The sequence below is a fragment of the Amblyraja radiata genome, chromosome 3 (genome assembly GCF_010909765.2).
Source record: "Amblyraja radiata isolate CabotCenter1 chromosome 3, sAmbRad1.1.pri, whole genome shotgun sequence".
Taxonomy (NCBI): domain Eukaryota; kingdom Metazoa; phylum Chordata; class Chondrichthyes; order Rajiformes; family Rajidae; genus Amblyraja; species Amblyraja radiata.
Window position 1 is genome coordinate 66,336,094 of NC_045958.1, and position 22,427 is coordinate 66,358,520.

General features: G+C 42.5%; 1 protein-coding gene across 2 annotated transcripts in view; it reads left to right on the forward strand.

The window, feature by feature from the left end:
• The first annotated feature begins 1,015 nt into the window (after positions 1–1,015).
• Positions 1,016–22,427, forward strand: part of uhrf2 (ubiquitin like with PHD and ring finger domains 2) — a 112,252-nt gene continuing 90,840 nt past the window's right edge. For both annotated transcript variants that reach the window (XM_033017962.1, XM_033017963.1), the window contains exon 1: positions 1,016–1,619. In XM_033017962.1, coding sequence (XP_032873853.1) covers positions 1,467–1,619 — 153 coding nt within the window. In that variant the 5' untranslated portion in view covers positions 1,016–1,466. The remainder of the gene's footprint in view (positions 1,620–22,427) is intronic.

A 22,427-nucleotide genomic window follows, 5' to 3' on the forward strand; every position in this document is an offset into this window, starting at 1 on the left:
GTGTCTGACTGCACAAACAATAATAGCTCCTGTTGCTGGGAGGAGCGCTGACTAACGACACACCCTAAAAGCCCGCGAAAACCAACACCCTGCGGTCACATGACCGCACTGACCATTGAAGAGAGTTCTGCCCTCTCCACCCCACCACTAGGTGCCACTACAATAGGAGCAAAATTATACCACCTGCACTATGTCACACTGCAAGGGAAATAATGGAAACTGATGAACCACCATCGACATCCATGAATGGTTGCCTTCAAGATTGGCCTAGCATCAAGCATATCTTTGACTTTTAAGACCAATGTGGAAAGAAGATGTATGCGAAATGTGGCTGTGGAAATTTAAGTCAAGCGATAATGTAGGAAATTTGAAAAATACAGATAGAATCCAGCAATGAAATATCCAAGAGAGAGGGTTGCTTAGAAACAAGATGCATTGAGCCCAAGCTGCTAGCTGCCTCTTCTCAACTCGATAATGAGCTAGTGTGTACGTGGGGGATGGTACTACTTTGACATATCACAAATGCCCCTGCATTCTTCCCAAACCCCTGCCTGTTTTCCGCCTGGTCCTTGTAAAGCATCGTGGACTGCGTATGAAAAGATATCATAAGTTGTTTACTGGACATTTTAATTTCAACACTGCCATGCAATCTAAGTATGTGAGAATTCACCTGGTAAATTAGGAAGAGAATCCATACATTCCTTAATGGCTAATTGATCTGACGCTGAATTCTACAGGGCATTTGGAAATAAAACCTCATGCTTACAGTAACATTTCTCTTCTGCCAATAGTATGTCTCAAACATTATTTCAGGGTGAATAATGCAACACAACACTGGCCAGGGTGGTGGGCAAGAGGAATAGAATCAACCAAGTCTATTTTTTGGGCAAGATTTACACATAACCAACAAATACTTTAAAAAAAATGATTGGCAATTATAGGCGAGATTGAGTTTTTTTTTGTTCCCGCAGCCCGCCAAAAGCAAAAGCCCGGTAACCCGAAACGAGAACACAGCAGAGAGCGGAAAACCAGAGGGACGAGGAGTTTAGCTCTAGAACGAGGGAGTCCCGCGGTCTTAACCTCGCAGGGAGATCCAGCAATTATTTGCATTCATTTGTACCTAGAAAAAGAGGATATTTGAAAGTTGAGCCGGCTGATTATGATTTTTAAAATATTTTTTTAACGATTCCACCCCCCCTCGACTAGAATTAATTATCATATGTTCGCGAGATTTGCTTGGCGCCGTGAACCCATGTGTGCCTTGCCTATTCCTAGTTCAGTAAACAACACAGACTACTAGCTGCGGGAGGAAGAGGGGGTGATCATTTTATTTGTTTTTGATTTTTTTTTAAATCCTCTTTCTAATTTAATTCCCCCGCCACCTTCTCGCCCGGAACCGGTTCCAGGGCTGATGGTATTCCTTTCATTTTATTGTTTTGCTTTTGGTTAAAAAGAGAGGAGGCAAAATGTGGATTCAAGTGCGGACTATCGACGGCAAGCAAACCCGCTGCATTGACGATTTGTCCAGGCTGACCAAAATTGAATCGTTGAGGTTAAAGATCCAAGAAAGCTTCAGCGTGAACCCGGAGTGTCAGCGTTTGTTTTACAGAGGCAAACAGGTAATTGCAATTTAAAAAAAAAACTGAACGAGCCGGCGTGATCCACTGTAACCACTTTTGCTTCCTGTTTAGCGACAATGTAACCCCTCGAAACACGGATGTTTTCCCCGATTGAAGAAAGATTTGCAGCAGGATATGTATAGGCGGCTGGTTGCTACAATGTTGCCGTCTCCATCAGGGCAACCTCGTGCAAAATGCAAATCCAGGGTTTTCGTCTCGGTTATTTTTTATTTACCCCCCCCCCCCCCCCCATACACCCGGTTTATTTATTAATCTGCGTACAGTTCCGAGTGACTGGCGTTGTGGGATTCTTGTTTGCAGTCGAGGTGGTGCGGGCTGGTGGTGTTTGTGAATGAAGGGTGGCCCGAACTAGTTCCCTTGACACCACCGCTGATCCCTCGGGCTCTGTTTAAAGCACGGCGAGTCTGTCAGGGCAAGAGGGACTTGGCTCAACATGTCACAGCACAGGCCTGGGTGGAGAAGGAGAGCTGTTCGAAAATGGTGTGTGGGGGGTGGTGGTCGCTGATATTTTTTGGTGATCGCATGTCAAAGTGAAATGAAACAGCAGCCGCCGTTTCATTGTAGGGGAATCGGATGCCTGAATTATTGATTCAATGTTAATGAAACCAGTTTGGCGGGTTACTTAAAGACAAACACACGCGCGACACGGCCGGTGAGCTAATGTGCTGAAGGGCCTGAAACATGCTGCACCCGAGTCATACATAGCACTGAGTATATGTTTCATATGGGGTTGGGGGCTCACATCGCCCTCTAGCAGCGAAAGCTTTGTGTGCCCCCCAATCCCCAGCTGCCGACTCATAGCTCGCTTCCCCTTCCCTGGTCAGAGCGAGCCTGGACTGGAAACTAAATCAGTTTGCAAAATGTATTCAACGCACTGGCCCGGATTCCATCGCAGAATGAGACAAATGCACCTCCCCCTTTGATAGCTTCTTTTTTTATACACTTATTTTTTGTGCAACCGTGATTTTTAAGACCAGGGGAGTCATATAAATCGTTTTTACTGTCGGTTTCCTGCAGCACGTGATACCTTTACATTTAAGCCCCGAGTTTACATCAGAAATTACCAGCGTGCGTGGCTTGTATTTTGTGTTCATTCATAGTTAGTGAATGCAGACAATGATGGGAACATTCAGCAGGTGAGGAAGCATCTGTGGAAAGAAAAAACAGTTAAGGCTTCAAGTTGATGATATTTCGTCAGAACTGCCTGACCTACAGAATGTTATCAGCGTTTTCTATTTTTACCGCAGTTTTTCGATTCACATAAATAAGTTATATAGACAATAGGTACAGGAGTAGGCCATTCGGCCCTTCGAGCCAGCTCCGCCATTCAATATGATCATGACTGATCTTCCACCATCAGTACCCCGTTCCTGCCTTCTCCCTGACTCCGCTATCTTTAAGAGAACCGGCCACCACCGCCCTCTGAGGCTGAGAATTCCACAGATTCACAACCCTCTGTGTGAAAAAGTGTTTCCTCATCTTTGTTCTAAACGACTTACCCCTTATTCTTAAACTGTGGCCCCTGGTTCTGGACTCCCCCAACATTGGGAACGTTTCCTGCCTCTAGCGTGTCTAAACCCTTAATAATCCTATATGTTTCAATAAGATGCCCTCTCATCCTTCTAAATTCCAGAGTATACAAGCCCAGCCGCTCCATTCTCAGCATATGATAGTCCCGCCATCCCGGGAATTAACCTTGTAAACCTACGCTGCACTCCCTAAATAGCAAGAATGTCCTTCCTCAAATTTGGAGACTAAAACTGCACACAATACACCAATCTCTCTAGGGCCCTGTACAACAGGTTGGGGTTACAAGGAACTGCAGATGCTGGAATCTTGAGCAAAACACAAAGTGCTGGAGGAATTCAGTAGGACAGGCAGCAGTCTGAGGAAGGGTCCCAACCCAAAAAATAAATTTCTTCCACCGATGCTGCCTGACCTGCTGAATTACTCCAATACTTTCTGTTTTAGGAGAAACAAGGAGCTGCAGGTAGGTGCTGGTTTACAAAACCCCCACAAATTGCTGGAGTAACACAGCAGGTCTGGCAGCATCTCTGGAGAACATGAATAGTGGATGTTTTAGATTGAGACCCTTCAGATTGAAGACCAACCCTAAACATCACTTATTTATGTTCTCCAGAGATGCTGACGGACGGACCTACTGAGTTACTCCAGCACTTTGTGTCTTACTTTGTTTTACTCAAGCTAAACGTGAGGTTTGATTCCCCTCAGTTCCAGATGGTAGTTTGCTTAAGGTTACAAAAATAGATTTAAAATGTGAAGCACTTAGTAAATATGAAAAAAACCCTGCAGATGTTGGAAATCTGCAACAAAAATAAAATGTTGGAAAATCACATGTTGAAAATTTTTCGGCGACTGGGGCGACAATTTGCGTAGGTTGTCGCCAGGTGTCTTAGGTGAATTCCATTAAAACGAGTCGCCTAAAGAGTCGCCTAAGTGGGACAGGCCTTTAATTGTTTTCTTTCCACTGATGCTGCCTGACTTGCTGAATGTCTCCAGCATTTTCTGTTTGTAAATGCGAATAACTTCCCTTCTATTGGAGGAGTTAGTTTTAATAAAATGTGATATAATTTAAATGTGTTGTGGCAGGGATGAGAATGCTGGTGGAAGATGCTTGATTATTTGAAAATCACGTTTTGTATTTTTTATATTCTGATAAAAAGAAATGTCTCAGGGTTTTGGGCGTGCAGTGTAAGTTATTAACCATGTTGCATGTACACAAAAAGCAGGTGCCAAGTGATTATATTGTTGCGGATTTATGGAACTAGACTGAAGCGTCGGCACATTTACAATAACACAGACTTGAGATTTTGTGATGTAAGGTTTCTTTCAGTTCTGTTCATTTGGTTTTAGTTGAACTGTTTACCGTTTTAGTGGTGTTCTTAAAGGGGGCACTGTAGTGCTGGCTACCATCAAATGACTGGACTTTTCATTACTGTTTGGGTTACTGGGAGAGGGCCTATTTCATGCTAGTTCATGCTTCTCATTAAATCACATATCCAACCAAATCCAATTGCAAGTTTCCATTTTGTTGCTGTGCAGCCTTGGAGCTTTTTTTCCCTATACAATGGATTTTTCCAGTTTGACCAAGCACCGCATAACAAGTGTACATTGTACTAGGAAGGCTGCTAAGTAAGACAGAATTGTCTGGTTAACGTTTTAAGCGGATGATGTGTGTTTTAAAAAAAACCGGAAGTTGACGACAATTCACTTAAGTGTTTATATTTTTAAATACAGGTATTTTTTTTGTATAATCCAAGGAAACGGGGCATCATAGAATTTGCAGCATAAATTTATGCAAATTTACACTCTAGTCTGTATAAATGTTACTCCACATGTGCCTTCTCATTTCATTCCTTACAGCATATCCTTTCATTCCATTCTTAAACACAAGAGGGAAATGTATTTATTTTTATTTTGTTTTAACTATTTCATAATTTCAAACTCCTTCCACATTCTGTTTCCCTCCGGTCTCTCGCAACAGGGGATGTTACGAATATTATGAGAATAAATTTACTAAAGTGCTTCAATCACAAGTATTACTGGGAACTTACCTTTGGGTCTATTTCAGTAGGTCACTTGGGAGCATTTGATTCAGTCTCTTGATGGTAATCAACACTGCAGTGCCTCCTTCAGTAAACATTTAACTGAAGATACTCAGCAAATGAGCAGAACAGAAAGGAGCCTTGCTAACTAAAGTAGAATGTTCCCAAGCAGTTGTAGAGAATCTATCCACTTATTTGCTGTCCATGGGTCTTGGACATGGGGTGTGCTGTGTTAGAGAGAGAAGCAGCCACTTTTCCCCTTCCACCCTTATACATTTTGGATCTCTGAGCTCCTATTTTGTCCAGGTCTTTGAGATTCTCTGTACCAAGTGGTCAAAACTGAGGTGAGCAGTGATGAATTGTACCCAATATTTGAGGTGGTGGTATATTTTGATCTTGTGATCGAAGTAATACATGGCTCTGCAAGATTGCAGCTAAAGAATTTATTGAAGTACTGAAATAGATATGTCGTTTTGTTCAGTGTTTGTGCTGTCTATCTATTTTTTTAAAGAGATGCAGCGTGGAAACCACTGAGTCCATGCCAATCAACGATCGATCACCCAATTCAATGTCCTACACACTAGAGACATTGTCAGTTGTACAGGGTCTTGGTGAGACCACACCTGGAGTATTGCGTACAGTTTTGGTCTCCAAATCTGAGGAAGGACATTATTGCCATAGAGGGAGTGCAGAGAAGGTTCACCAGACTGATTCCTGGGATGTCAGGACTGTCTTATGAAGAAAGACTGGATAGACTTGGTTTATACTCTCTAGAATTTAGGAGATTGAGAGGGGATCTTATAGAAACTTACAAAATTCTTAAGGGGTTGGACAGGCTAGATGCAGGAAGATTGCTCCCGATGTTGGCGAAGTCCAGGACAAGGGGTCACAGTTTAAGGATAAGGGGGAAATCCTTTAAAACCGAGATGAGAAGAACTTTTTTCACACAGAGAGTGGTGAATCTCTGGAACTCTGCCACAGAGGGTAGTCGAGGCCAGTTCATTGGCTATATTTAAGAGGGAGTTAGATGTGGCCCTTGTGGCTAAGGGGATCAGAGGGTATGGAGAGAAGGCAGGTACGGGATACTGAGTTGGATGATCAGCCATGATCATATTGAATGGCGGTGCAGGCTCGAAGGGCCGAATGGCCTACTCCTGCAGCTAATTTCTATGTTTCTATGCGACAATTTACAGAAGCAAATTAACCTACAAACTTGCATGTCTTTAGTATGTGGGGAGAAACCGGAGCACCCAGAGAAAACCCATGCGGTCACAGTGTGAACATACAAACTCTGCACTGACAGCACACAATTTCAGGATCAAACTCGAGTCCCTGGCACTGTGAGGCAGCAGCTCTACTGCTGTGCCGCTCGTGATTTAGGATAGACAATGATCTATCCTGGATCATGAGAAAAGGATCCACATTAATAGGCCTTCATCAGGATAACTCTGTGAGGTAGAATTGTGTTGGGTTTTTTCCACGAGACGTGGAATTCAAGAGCGGAACTCGCTATCAAAACATGGAGGGGACGGGGGACACCATTTTTTGGCGGCCGCGCGCGCATGCGCAGACACACACATGCGCGCGCGAGGCTTCGGAGGCTCAATCCAGTGATAAAAGAAGCTGAACTCTGCCTGTCTCACCGGGTTAACTACAGCCCTGTCTGGACTGACGGGACACCAGCACTGCTTCTCCACGCTGGCCATATTTCCCGCAAGTCCAGGCAGGTTCACCTGGCGGGACAGGCAGAGTGAGCTGGTTTTAGCGCTGGCTGTGGGCCTGGGGGCGCCGCGCCCGTCTGACTGCCGACCTCTCTGGCCACCCGTGCGGGGGGGGGGGGGGGGCACTCGGGACAGTGCCGGAGACCCGGCCGGGATGGATCCTGGCTGTGGATGAAGTGCAGGTCTGTGCCACGTCTCCCTCCTCCAATCTCCGCGCTGAATCGTCATGTCCCGCCCCCATTGCCTGCTGACCGACGTCTCTCTCGTCCAATCGGCGCCCTCGATCAGCAGTCCCACCCCCACCGTCTCGCGGAGAGCAGAGATTGTAAAATACGGATCACAAAAACTTGGGGGGATGTCCCCCACCTCTCAAAACATGCCCCCCCCCCCAGGTTTTCCGCCCATGGTGGAATTGAATGTAAGATTCCTGAGAGTTTTAGATCTTCATGCTGTGTTGAGTAGTTCTTCTTGATCACGCACAAGTCAGAATTGTTCTGCGTAGTTTAATCACCATCACTGCCTGTGAAATGTTGAGCCGTGAATTATGGTTTGATCAAGATTCAACCCTTAAGTGAGAATCAATAAAATGATTCAATAATTATTCATTTTGTCACCATTTATGACATTATGCGTGTTACTTGTATTGATATGCTTTCTTACATAAATTCATTGCATAGTGATGAAACATGAATGAGATATTTTGACACACGAGACGGAAGTATGTAAAGCAGCTGCATTTTAATTCTATTTTGAAGGCACGATGTACCTTGAGACATATTATCGTTCTCATGATTGTAGCGATTAAATTATAAGCAAAACAAAAACAAAATTGCGATATTAAACAACTTGTACAAGTCTTAATTGTTATCTGTGTGATCCTTAATTTTATAGTTTGTTGGTTTTTATTCTGAACCATGAAATTACAGATGCAGATACACTGGGGAGTTTTAAACTGTTTTGCAATGTTTTTTCTCCTCTAAGAGTGCTTAACATTTCAACAGGCTGAAGGAGCACTTTATTTTCCAAATTTCAGATTTCTTGGATCACACTTATGAAGAAGTTATTTTGAAATTTGTGCTGTTCTCCATGCAACGAGGGTTCCACGAAACTGCTGTGTAAAAAAGCTTTAGCGTTGCACAGTTGGTAGAAGAGGCAAAGGGGCTGCATTCTTCTGTCACTGGGGCTCACTACGGTCTACAGCTGGGAAGTCAGTCCACCCACTTGCTCTTGCTGAATCTGGATAGGATAGAAAGAGGGATTAAATCAGTGGGACAATACTATAGTTAAACATATTGCTGTAGGCTTATGATTTATGAGCTCATGAATTTACAAATGTCAGGGGATAGGCAGTGTTGCTTTTTGTTTTTGGCTGAGTATATCCCTGCCAACGTATTAGTCCTGTGAATGCAGAAAAGGCTTTGTTGGCTGCTTGTGGTAGGGGAGGTGCATAGGATTCCAAAAAAACATTGCAATAAAGTTTGTAAATGAGCAGCGGAGCATTATGAGAGGATATATTCCAAAATGATATAAACATTCAAGGAATTGTGAACTTTCCAGGTGCCCGAAGTATTTTGTTGACAATGAATGAATTTTGCATGATTTGGACTTGTGTTGGATGCATGTTCTTTCTATTCTTCGTTTGTATCTTTCACTTTTTAATTTAAAACTAAATGTAATGACTTAAAGAAATATAACAGATCCCTGCACTACTGCTGGGAAAAGACTAGGAGTCTGCACTACAGCTGTTTCAATAAGAATATTAATATGGATTTTAGAATCGTTAATTAGAAACTTATAAAATCAACAATTTAAACATATTATTCTTAGTGGTGTCATCTCATTTCTGTGGCTTCACATATTCTTCCCAAGCTGTTATCAGGCAACTGAACCATCCTACCACCAACTAGAGAGCGGTCCTGACCTGCCATCTACCTAATTGGACACCTTTGAACTGTCTTTTATTAGACTTTACAGGACTTTATCTTGTACTAAACATTACTCCCGTTACTGTGTATCTGTACACCGTGGACGACTTGATAGTAACCAAGTACAGTATTTTTGCTGACTGAACAGCACAGAACGAAAAGCTGTTCTCAGTACACGTGACAATAATAAACGAAACTAATCACGAGTCAGAAGATCAAGGTCCAACTCACACTACAGGAGTTGAACATAATCAAAGCTGATACATCTGGCAATTCAAGTGGCATCTTTCAAATTAAGGATTAATTTGAATTACTGCCACGGATGTGAAAGATTACTGGTCAACATTCCCTCCCAACAAAAGGCATCAAGATGGGTTTATTGATTAATTAACCAATGGGATCTTACTTTATATAGCTGTTACATTTAAGAATAAGGGGTAGGCTATTTGGGACTGAGAAGAGAAAGACTATTTCACCCAGAGAGTTGTAGAATGTGGAATTCTCAGCCACAAGGCAATGGAGGCCAATTCACCGGATGTTTTCAAGAGAGAGTTAGATATAGCTCTTGGGGCTAAAGGAATCAAGGGATATAGGGAGAAAACAGGAATGGGCTACTGATAGTGGATGATCAGCCATTATCATGTTGAATGGTGGTGCTGGCTCGAAGGGCCGAATGGCCTACTCCTGCACCTATTTTCTATGTTTCTACACATTGGCACCATAATGTGAGTATACTGAAAAAGATATCATGTCTGTACAGTGCGTGGGTGTGTCCTTGTGATGTGACAACATGATAACAGTAAATTTTTAATTTTAATCTATGGACAACAATATTAGGGCAACCTTCCTGTAGGAAATGATTTTGTAAACTTTTACCTACTTGTGCTACAACACCAAAACATCACTTTCAAGATTACTCCCCTCTTGCATTGCACATAGACCAAAGTTATTTTCCACATTCATATCGTTGTCACCAATTTGTTTCTTTTCAGCTGTCTAATTCCCTTTATCCCTTTAATGTTTTCTGTGGTGAAATACCAGTACTGTAGTGGTGGAAAGGTTTGTGGCTAGTTGTAATTTGGCGACACTCTCCATAGCAACCACATCCACACCCACAAACCCTCCCCAAGATACAGTTGTGCTGCAATTAGTTGCATTGCAAAAGTTTTATAGCCACTCGCCCCTCATCCCAAAGTGTCATCAGAATTGGCCTTATCTAGAAAGTAAAGGGCCTGTCCCACTTGCGTGTCCTTGGCACGCAAATTACGCGACCTCGTGGTCGCGTTGAGCCGCGACGGTCCCACGAAGGTCGGGCGCGATTACATGCATACGCACAGCCGTCTGGAGCGCGTGACGTCATTTGAAGATGGACACAAAGCTGGAGGAACTCAGCGGGACCGGCAGCATCTCTGGAGAGAAGCAATGGGTGACGTTTCGTGTCGAGACCCTTCTTCAGTCTGAAAAGGTTTATTGAGATTCAATCTCTTCTAATTAAAGTTAATTACAGTGGCGCAGCAGTAGGGTTCCAGCCTTAAGTGCCAGAGACCCGGGTTCAGTCCTGACTACAGGTGCTGTCAGAATGGACTTTGTATGTTCTCCCATGGGACCCGCATGGGTTTTCTCCAGGTGCTCCGGTTTCCTCCCACACTCCAAAGACGTACAGGTTTGTAGCTAAATTGGCTTCGATAAAATTGTAAATTGTCCCTTGTGTGTAGGATAGTGATCGTTAGTTGGCGTGGACTCAGTGGGCTGATGGCCCTGTCTCCGCACTGTATCTCTAAAGACTAAAATCTAAGGCTTGATATGAGCAAGATCTGTGCAAGCTGTTGGTTTGCTGGCTGCCAGCTTCTGCTGCTGTTGAAGGTGAGACGTCGCGTCGCGCCAAGGTTTTGGGCCTGTCCCACTTTGGCCTTCAATTACGCGACAGGCTGTTGGCGTGCGAAGATTTCGTTCACTACAAAAATTTTGAAGCCCCGCGCGATGTCGCGCACAACTACATACCCCTCCGCGATTCTAAGTGGGTCCGGCCCCGCGCGGCCATACGATGCCCGTCGCGGCTCAACGCGACCACGAGGTCGTGTAATTTGCGTGCCAAGGACACGTAAGTGGGACAGGCCCTTAAGACAGTTGTGAAATTGTCATTTTTAATAGGGTGTCTATGTTGTGGAAAAGTGACGCATCTCAGTTCAGTTTTATATCAGTGACGGTGAGGTTGTGGCCTGCGGCTGCAGGATTAGTCTGCTGTGGATTCGTTATAGGGAGAGAACGAGGACGATTTGTGAGAGGGTGCAGGTTTACCAGGATGCTGTCTGGATTAGAGTGTTCTAGCTATAAAGAGAGATTGGACAAACTTGGATTGTTTTCTCTGGAACATTGGGAGGCTGCGGGGAGATTTGAAAAAATGTCATAAAATTATGAGGCATAGATATAAAACTTTCTTTCCCCAGGATGGAAATGTTGAATAATAGAGGTGTAATGTCAGAAGAAGAAAGTTTAAAGGGACGTGTGGAGGCAAGCTTTTGACACGGAATGGTAGGTGGCTGGAATGTGCTGCCAGGGGTGGTGGTGGAAGCAGATACAATAGTGGCATGGAGTAGCTTTTAGATGGACACAAGAAAATGGAAGGAATGGAGGGATATGGGCATGTGCAGACAGAAGATATTACTTCAAGAAGGCTCATCACAGACATCGTGGGCGGATAGGCCTGTATCTGTGTGGTATCGTTTCATGTTCTAAGATTCATGGCTGTGCTTGGAACTGTAGACATGGTTCTTAAACATAATTTGCTGAATGAACACTGCAATAGTACATTCCTACTGCCTAAAGAAAACTCAAATTTTCAATATGCACGGAGACAAAACCGTTCAAAAGTGTCTCATTCTTCTATTCTTTGTATTACAAAGATGTAATACTTGATCTGATCACCTTCTCATTCTCCTAACTGGTTATTATCGATTTAGAAATTTTTAATTTAGTAGAACTATTTTTTGCAAGATTTTTGCCTCTCTTCCATTTCCCTCTATCATCCTGCTCTTTGAAGCTGGGAATAATGTTGAATTTAGTTACCAGAAGTTATAGGGCTACATTGATAAAAAAATATGGCTAAATTTATTTGCATCTTGCTTTTGAGATAACATAATAATATCCCCAAACACCATACATCTATAGCATTAGTTTCGAGTCACGAAGGGACATATAAATGCAGGTAACTCAGAATCCTAATAAACTTTTAAGATCATGATGAACGAAGGAAGAGGTTTGAGAGAGAATTTCCAGAGGTTGTTTAAGACTTTGGAAGCTGAAGACGCAGCCATCAGCGGGGGAACAATTGATTTAGTAGACTTTAGACTTTAGTCTACAGACATTAAACTTTAGAGATACAACGTGGAAACAGGTCCCTCGGCCCACTCAGTCTGAGCCGACCAGCAATCACCACGTGCACTAGCACTATCCTACATACTAGGGGCACTTTACAGAGTCCAATTAACCTACAAACTCGCACGTCTTTGGAGTGTGGGAGGAAACCGGAGCACACAGAGAAAACACACACGGCCACAGGGAGAATGTACAAACTCTGTACAGATAGCACCTCTAGTCAGGATCAAACCCGGTTTATGATGTTGTAAGGCAGCAACTCTACCGCTGTGCCATTGTGCCGGTAAGGTGGGGGATAAAAGTACATTAATTGAGTGCAGGCACACAAAAATGCTGGAGAAACTCAGCGGGTGCAGCAGCATCTATGGAGCGAAGGAAATAGGTGACGTTTCGGGCTGAAACCCTTCTTCAGACTGATAGGGGGTGGGGGGGGAGAAGGAATGAAAAAGGGGAGGAGGAGGAGCCCGAGGCTTTGTGTACCTTCGATTTCCCAGCATCTGCAGTTCCTTCTTGAAAACATTAATTGAGTGCTGTAGGTGCTGGAGGAAATTCTGTTGATGCAGAGGAATAAGTCTGCAGATGGATTAGAAAATGAGAGAGAATTTCAAACGTTATTTATTGTGCAATAGGAAATCATCAAAAACTTGTGAATGGAACATAGTGCAAATTAGGAGAGCTTTCGATAGACGAAATGCTGCTGTAACATGAGGCAGCATCTCTGGAGAGAAGGAATGGGTGACGTTGTGGGTCGCGACCCTTCTTCAGAGCTGTAGATGGTTTCGATTCAGAGGGCAAAAAACTGGAGTAACAGGTCTAGGGGTAACAATGATAAAAAATAATCACATGGGCCTGTAGCCCCTTGTTCCGTTCAACCAGTTTCTGGTAGATCTTTGAGGTCAGTGCCATTTTACTTACTCCATTCTATATAATTTCCTTAATAACCAAAAATATATTCCATTGTACTTCGTTGTCACATGTACCTAGATACAGTGAAATTCCTTGCGTACCGTTTAATAAAAATGTTACTATACATTGGCACAATCATATAGTGCAAGAATAGTAAATTACATTGAGTTAGTGCACAAGAATTTCCAAGCCATCTTGTACCGTTCAAGTTCAGAGTTGTTGAAAATTGAACCCCTATCTTCTCGTCTCAATCTTGAATAGTTAACCCCTTATTTTGAGACTGCGATGCCTGGTTCTTAACACCAAGCGAGGGGAAACATTCCCAGGTCTACTCTTTTAAGCCCCTAAGAAATTTGAATGTTTCTGTGACGTCACCTCTTGTTCTTCTGAATTTGTGATTAAAAGCCTAATTTATTTAAACTGCCCTTTTGTGGTTTGCTCAGTCATGAGAGTAAAATTGGAGCATTTATTTTTGTTTGCACTCACTATATCCTTCCTTGGGGAGACCAGACCAGTTCCAGGTGTGCCTTCACTATGATTTTCTGCGCTGAAGCAGAAACAGTTAAGCAATGTTATACAGGTGGAGGTTGGTGGTTTACATGATCACGTGGTTATGAGTTATGTGGTCGGAAGTTTGGCTCTGAACTGAACATGCACGAGAAGTTGTTAGAATCTCGTTCAGCTTTGGGTAACGGCCAGGAGGATGGAATTGTTTTTTGGTTCTAACATTTTTAAAAGCAAAGTATTGACAGGAAACCTGCACCAAAGTTTCACCAGCAAACCAACAGCTTGCACAGATCTTGCTCATATCAAGCCTTAGATTTTAGTCTTTAGAGATACAGTGCGGAGACAGGGCCATCAGCCCACTGAGTCCACGCCAACTAACGATCACTATCCTACACACAAGGGACAATTTACAATTTTATCGAAGCCAATTTAGCTACAAACCTGTACGTCTTTGGAGTGTGGGAGGAAACCGGAGCACCTGGAGAAAACCCATGCGGGTCCCATGGGAGAACATACAAAGTCCATTCTGACAGCACCAGTAGTCAGGACTGAACCCGGGTCTCTGGCACTTAAGGCTGGAACCCTACTGCTGCGCCACTGTAATTAACTTTAATTAGAAGAGATTGAATCTCAATAAACCTCAGAGACTGAAATCAAGCTCTCGTGTTTCCAGTACTTTGGTGGGAATCTCTACTTTTTCAACTTTGGCAGTTGGACATTCAGTTTGCCGATTTGGCAATAGTGGAAGGGACGAGAATAGATAGTGATGGACAGCTGGAGGCCATCCATAGGCATGTAGAAATAGTACTTTACTTGTGGATTATGTTGCTGATCTGCCATAATCCATAACCAGCCATTGGCAGGAGATCTTCTGATTCTGTACCCTTGTAGCTCAACAGTAATTGAATGTTCAAGTGAATTGGCTCTCATCAACACTGTTCATTACAGTACTGGGGAGCTATGGTTACCATATTGAGTGATTTTCCATATTTTCTGACTTGTGGCCAAAATTGATTTTGGGGTGTCTAAAGGTGGAACCCATTCATAACCTGGGGATGGCCTCTATATATAGAATAAGCTGTCACAGGAAGTGGCTTTAAAATAAATGTAGAGAAAGACAGTTCCTCATTGTATTTATGTAAATGTTATGAAGAAAGTATATATGTATATTTAGAAAATACTTTTTGTTATAACCAAACACGACATTTTTATTGACATTGCTAAGAGAAATAGAAACAAGGCACTACAGAAGATGGTTTACAAAAAAAGACACAATGTGCTAGAGTAACTCAGCATGTCAGGCAACATCGCTGGAGAACATGGATAGGTGACATTCAGACTTCTCTTCAGACATTGTCTCTCTTGCCGAGAGATATTTCACTACACTGGCAGGAATTAATGTGAGGATTAACAGCATGGTAGACAAATAGGTATTTTTTAAGTGTTTTCAACATTATACATTATTCCATTGAAGGATCCTGTTGATTTTGTGAATAAGAACATAATTAACTGAGCAAATCCATCTGTAGATTGCTGTAGAGTCACTGCTATAATTTTGCATTCTAGATCATCAAAGAACTTTATCTTGGAGTGCTAGTTTAATATCTGCAAATAACATTCATCCAAATAAATTAGTGGTTCAGTGATCGAGGTCAGTTTAATCATGTCCATGTTCATTTGGTTCATTTGCTCCCTAATCCTCCAACTTCATTGACTGATTGCAACAGTTTTTACATTCTGGCAATAATGGATAGACAATGTGCTGCATTGGCAAGAAGCATTTCACTACACCTAGGTGTATGTGACCATTAAATAACCTTTTGAACCTTTTGAACCTTTTAGAAGCTGCTGTCGAGAAACTCGTTGTCAATGAAAGGAATTATAACAACGTCCTGGATCTTGTTATATGGCCTCATGACTATTGCCTGTTGAATCTTTGGTGATTACTTTGTGGCATAAATAATTCCAGACTTGTGATCACAATAATAAAGTGCAATTAGGAAATGGAAATTTAACTATACATTTTTATTGTTCAATTTGTTCGTAAAATAAATATGCTTCTATATTTTTGATGGGAGCTTCCAGCAGTAACACAGAAGTGATGGGATACAATGTAAGTTAGATGTGATTATTTTTCAGAATGTTGTCCGGAAAAAATGTAGAACAGTGTTGTTTGGGATATGTTTTTGAAATAGTCCAGTTGAATTTAACAACAGTGGAATGGGATTTGCACAAATGAAAATGTCTTGTCGCTGGCAGTTAGTTTTTATTTTGAAGACACACGGTGAAGATTTAAAAAAACTGCAGACGTTGGAAATCTGAAATAGCAGAAAATGCTGGAAAAACCCACAGCTGCATTTTCTGGAAGAGAAACAAGAGTTAACACATTTCAAGTTGCAGGCCCTCCGGAGTTGGTAAGAAGACAAAAGACGTTTCTTTCATGCTGCAGGGAATGAAGAGGAGGGGGAATAGGGTAAAACGGGGGTGTTTTTTTCCCCTCTGGAAAGGCAGGACATGCTCATCCTGACCTATCGTATCTTCCTTCTCTGCATTTTGCAACTCCTACATTCTTTTGTTTATGTTCTTATGTCCAGCCTTTTCTGCTTTTTAGATTTGCAGCAGCTGCAGTTTTAAAAATAAAAATTGCAAGCAGCAGCTGTAAAGCTGTAGCAAGTAAGAATATCATTGTTCCAGTTCCTATCCAATGCATATAATAAACAAACAATATTGACTTTCAACTCTTGACATTTTCTTTTGTCTATATTCTCACGCTTGTACTGCTCCCCTACACTCACTGACCAGATACATCTCTCTACGGCAGGGGTCGGCAACCTACAGCCCCCGGGCCAAATCCGGTCCTTAACCCGAAATCATCCGGCCCGCAGGCGTATTTTTTTCCCCTCAATCATCCGGCCCGCAGACTTCCATCATCTCCGGTACCTGGAATGTTTAAGAAAGAACTGCAGATGTTGGAAAAATAGAAGGTAGGTAAAAATGCTGGAGTGAGTTTGTCCAGCATTTTTTTCTACTTCTGGTACCTGGAAGGTGATTGGGCTGTACCGCATCCTGCGCAAAACCACCGGCACGGCCGCGCACCTTCTGTGTCTGAGCTTCACTGTCGGGATCGGGGTTGTCAGTAGGCCGGGGACGATTGAGTATGATATTTGAGCTCAGTGCGACCTCGTAGGGGCGGGATCTATGTGAACACGTGATTTGATGCCTGCCATCCGGGGCGGGATCCATGTGTACACGTGATAGATGTGGCCCACCATCCGCTCACAGGCATATGTCCTGGCCCCTTGGCAGAAAAGGTTGCCGACCCCTGCTCTACAGCTTATCCCCACTGCTGTTTTAGCCCATCAGACACATTCCACCTCCCCCACTCTCCTTACAGCTAAACAAACTAGTTTTTTTTAATCTTCACAGTTCAGAAGGAGAGTCTTTAATTGAAATGTTAACTCTTGTTTCTCTTCCGACGCACGTGACCTGACCTGTTGAGTATTTCCAGTATTATCTCTCTTTATGTTAAGCTGCATTTTGTTAAAATTTAGAATTGTAGAATCTGTGTGTACAAGTGTGTACAGGTATTCCCAGGTTTGGGTAAGGGTTGTGTTCCATTAACCCTCACGCAAGTCTGATTTTAAGTAAGTTGGAATCACCATCTCCACCCCCTGCCTAAGATAACTCACTGAGAGTTAATAACTGTCTCAGCTGCGCCCGGGGCACTTTCTGCGACGCGTGACCTTCTGGGCAGGCACCTCCACCATTGCCGGCTTGTTTCCAATGTAAACTTGAGTGATCGTACAGTGGTGTGGAAATTACAAACTTGATTACGTTTGGGACTGAGTACAGAATTGTTTACGTAAGTGCGAGTTTACTAGGTTGGGGAATTTATTTCTGTATATTCATTCAAGGGAAGTGGGGTTTACAGGTTAAACCAACAATTAATTATCCATAGACTGAGGAAGGGTCTCGGCCCGAAACGTCACCCATTCCTTCTCTCATTGGATCCTGCCTGTCCCGCTGAGTTACTCCAGCTTTTTGTGTCTATCTTTGATTTAAACCAGCATCTGCAGTTCCTTCTTACACATTTGATTATCCATCCCTGGGTGCTCTTGATGTAGCAAATTTGCTGTTTTGAAAGTTTACCATCTTGTGAAGCATATAAGTACCCGTCATAGAGATGGAGCAGTATAGTTCAACCACAATGGTCCTCAGATGGTCCTCTGAGAAAAGATGGTGGAGACTGGTCCTCCCTTCTCTGGAGTCTAGTTTCATTGAGACAAATAATATTCTGAGAGGAATTAGTTTAGTTTAGATGTGTAGGAAGGAACTGTAGATGCTGGTTTAAACTGAAGATAGACACAAAAAGCTGGAGTAACTCAGCAGGACAGGCAGCATCTCTGGAGAGAAGGAATGGGTGACGTTTCGGGTCGAGACCCTTCTCCAGAGATGCGGCCTGTCCCGTTAAGTTACTCCAGCTTTTTGTGTCTATCTACTTTAGTTTAGAGATACAGTGTGGAAACAGGCCCCTTGGCCCACGAGGCAGATGACGACAGTGCATCCTTCCCCAAAAGAAAACACATTTGAAATAATGACAGGAACTTTCCACCAGGCAATGCACGTTGAAATTCAACCCTTTCATTTTTGTTGACGGGGGTTACTTTTTCATGAAGAAAAAATGTTTGTGTGCTATAGATGTTAAAATACAATTCCGTAATAGGAATCAACTTGCACAGACAGTAAAAGAACAATAGAATTTTGTTATTTTCCTAAGTTTGACCCATTATAGTTGCAAATATTTTGTGCAAAGACCAATTCTTCTAAAAATTACTTGTCTAATAAGACTAGCCAGAACCTCAATTTAATTTACCTTTGATAAATTGATTGAAGTGTGGTGTGGGAGAGCTCATGTCCGTGTGATAGATCATTATAAAGTGGTGACGTGCTCTAATTCTTCACTCATTCACCTCCATTAGCAAATTCCAGGTTAAACCCGAGAGATGAATGTAGTAATTGCATTTGTGCATCTGTTTCTCTTCTGGAAGTTGTCAAAGACAACAAAGCGATCTGCTTGGACTCTCTGCACACAACATTGCATGTACTATGGGACCAGTAAAATCTTCTCGTACATCCATATTGTCACACTGCATTACTGAAGGAGACCTGCCTGATCAAAAGTGCCATATTTCATTTCTGATGTTAAATCGGCTTTTACCTATTGAGGTGAATATAATGGGTTCTAAAGCAGCATGGAAGCAGGACAGAATCCTTCTAATGTATTATGTGCTGAAGTGACACCATCAATGATTATTTCTTCATTTGCTGATTGTAAGAAGTAATTGCTTCAAATATAATTCAGTGGCTGTGGAAAACACAGTTTATGCTTTCAACCTGGGGCGGTACAGCGGTAAAGTTGCTGCCTTACACAGCCAGAGACCTGAGTTTGATCCTGACTACTGGTGCTGTCTATACGGAGTTTGTACGTGCTCTCTGACCGGGTGAATTTCCTCCAGGTGCTCCGGTCTCCTCTCACATTCCAAAGATGTGCCGGTTTGCAAGTTAATTGTCATATGTAAATTGTCCCTAATGTGTAGGTTTTTTTGCATCAAGGCCAATTGATTAGACACTGCCTCGGATTGCCTTTGAAATTGGCCAAATACTGGAGGCTGCCCACAGCCTACTGGGGCGTAATCATACAAGGGATCTATATCATTTATGGGAGATGCAAAGATTAGATGAACATTCAAATTTGATAGAAATAAAATGCTGGAGTAATTCAGCAGGTCAGGCAGCATCTCTGGTGAAAAGGAATAGTTTCGGGTCGGAACCCTTCTCCAGTCCCAGTCTAAAGAAGGGTTATGACCCAAAACGTCACCTATTCCCTCTCTCCAGAGATTGAACTAGTGTATGGGTTCTTGTTTGTGTTAGTGTGGACACGGTGGGCCGAAGGATATGTTTCCATGTTGTATCTTAAAAACAAACTAAACCAACCCTCTGTTTTTAACTTAGAGGAATGGAAACAGCAATTTTTTAAAGGTAATTGTAATGAGTCTGAAGCAGTGTCCCGACCCGAAACATCACTTATCCATGTTTTCCAGAGATGCTGCCTGACTTGCTGAGTTACTCCAACACGTGTCCTTTAAATATCACAGCTAACTTTGATGTACGAGTTTAGAGAGTAAAATTGGCATTGTGTCCCCTATTGATTGCTACTCAATGGCCAGTGCTGGAAGTCTGTGTAAAATGTATTATGCAAGCTGGGATATATCCTGGTTGCTAAGCGCATGCAGTCTTGACAGATAGAACTAACTGCTTCCGGAACGTGGCTGTGAAAAATTAAAGCAGGCAGGAAGTACTTTGTGTCCATTTGCATTGCTAGGTAGGCTGTGAGAAATTGGAAAAGCCATAGCTTGCTGGCCGAACTCCATCTAGTGGTTGAGAACCGGTGAGCTTTGCACCGAGATACCCTAGTGCTACAAAGTTGAGGTCAAGAAAAAACTGGCACAAACTTTAACACGTGACAAGAATTTGTTGTGGGATTGGGTGATGGTGCTTATTATTTCAATGTATTTCAATAGCTGGCTTTGCATGGATACATGAATTTTAATCATGTCATAAATCTGCCTTGGCCAAACTGCAATAGAAGTCAAGTCAAGTCACATTTATTTATATAGCACATTTAAAAAACTCTCGTTGACCAAAGTGCTTTACATTTGTTATAAGAATAGTATAAACAAACAAACTACATACATATATACATATAACCCTCGCTCAGTGGACGTCAGGAAAGGCTTGGGAGTATAGATAAGATTTTAGTCTTGACCTAAAGGAGTCGATGGAGGGGGCAGTTCTGATGGGAAGGGGGATGCTGTTCCACAGTCGGTCGTCTGGCAGCACAGGCTGTAAATTCAGTATGTGCCAACTAATTGCTAAAATAATTGGTAATATCAGCAGCAACTGCATGTGAATAATACAGCAAATTTAGAAATAGATTTTAGAAATAAGAGCAGCTTGCATTTTTGCTGAGTGAGTCTTTTGTCCTGGGACCTTTTGTAAGGATGAAAATACATAATTCTGGAAATTTGTTGTTGTATTAGGCATGTGTGGAATACATTTGTACTTCAGTAAGTGTTGAATACATAAACTATGTCCAGAGCTGTTCCTTGCACTAAAACATGTTCTGAGGGTTATTTTGGCTTGATCAAGTCTTGGAGTGAAAGTTATCTTAATCTTTAGTATCCCTTTGCCCTGATAGTGCATTATCTTACACAAATCATGTTGTCTAGGGATCTGTATCTAGAAATAACACACTACCCAGATTAGCTGATGAGGCGTCAAGAAACAACCTGGATGTGGTTGGGGACTGTAGAAATTAGTTTACCGTGGCCGTTATTGGATGAGGGAGAATGGGACACCTCACCCAATTTCCTCAAATGAGTTTGGAAGACATCAAACTGCATTTGTGTAATGCAGTTTAATATTATTGAAATGGCACCGCAGTGGCATCTTCAATGAAAGCAAGCTGTTGTTGAACTACTGATTTGAGTGGCTTGTTCTCTGCATTGAATGCGCTGGGTGTTTCCAAGCCGATCTTCTCAGCCACCTCTGTGTTAAGAATATTCCCTTGTGACCAGCCCCTTGTCTCAACCCAGTGCACATGCTGGACTCCTATGTCTAAAAATGGACACTCCAAGATCGAGATTGCTTTAAACGACGAATACAGCAAATGGAAATCTGGAGGGAGTCCCGGCAATTGAAGGGTTAAATTAATCCACACCACATTCTTTGTTGATGCTGCCACTATAAGGGAGTGATACATAGTAGAGTAACAAGCCCTCTGGGGTCTGAAACTATTTGAAAGGCAGTGGATGTGGACACATATTCAAAATCTGGGTAAAAAAAATATGTTTTTCACACCCCTTTGGGGCTTCACGTCGAGTCGCGTGGAGCTTGGGTCCGTCCGTATGGTTATAATTATTTCCATTGATAAGTTATAGTGATGATGAGCAGTCAACAGTCTGCAGTCCTTGCCCTAAGTTACCATATTACTCTGTGAGCCAAAGGCAATTGAATAATCAGTACCAAGTGATCTCATGCAGCACTGACATACTTGCACGTTTAGTTGGATAACATAATGGATAAAATGTTGGTTGCCCTGATGGTTGTATGCGTTTATTGAGTGACCACAAAGGCAGAAGTTTAATTTCCAGATAATGTTGAATTAGTTAACGTCCATGCCTGCAGTTGGCAGAGGGAGTGCAACAACCATGGCTGCAGATAAAGGCAATAAACTTGGATCTTCAGCTACAAAACAATTACTGTTGGAAGTGAATATATCAATACTGCATGAGGATGAAATCAGGCTTTTTGGTATCCAGACCAATTGAATAGTCACTGCCTCGGATTGCCTTTGAATTTGGCCAAATATTAGAGGCAGCCCACAGGGCGTAATCGTAGCAAGGGATTTATATCATTTATGGGAGATACAAAGATTAGATGAACATTCAAATTAGATAGAAATAAAATGCTGGACTAACTCTGCAGGTCAGGCAGCATCTCTGGAGAAAAGGAATAGTTTTGGGTTGGAACCCTTCTCCAGTCCTAGTCTGAAGATGGGTTCTGACCTGAAACGTCACCTATTCCTTTTCTCCAGAGATGCTGCCTGACCTGTTGATTTACTCCAGCACTTCGTGTCTATCTTTGATGTAAACCAGCATCTACAGTTCTTTGTTTCTACTTCTTAAAGGTACACTTTTATCACAATTATGCATTAACATTTTGAAA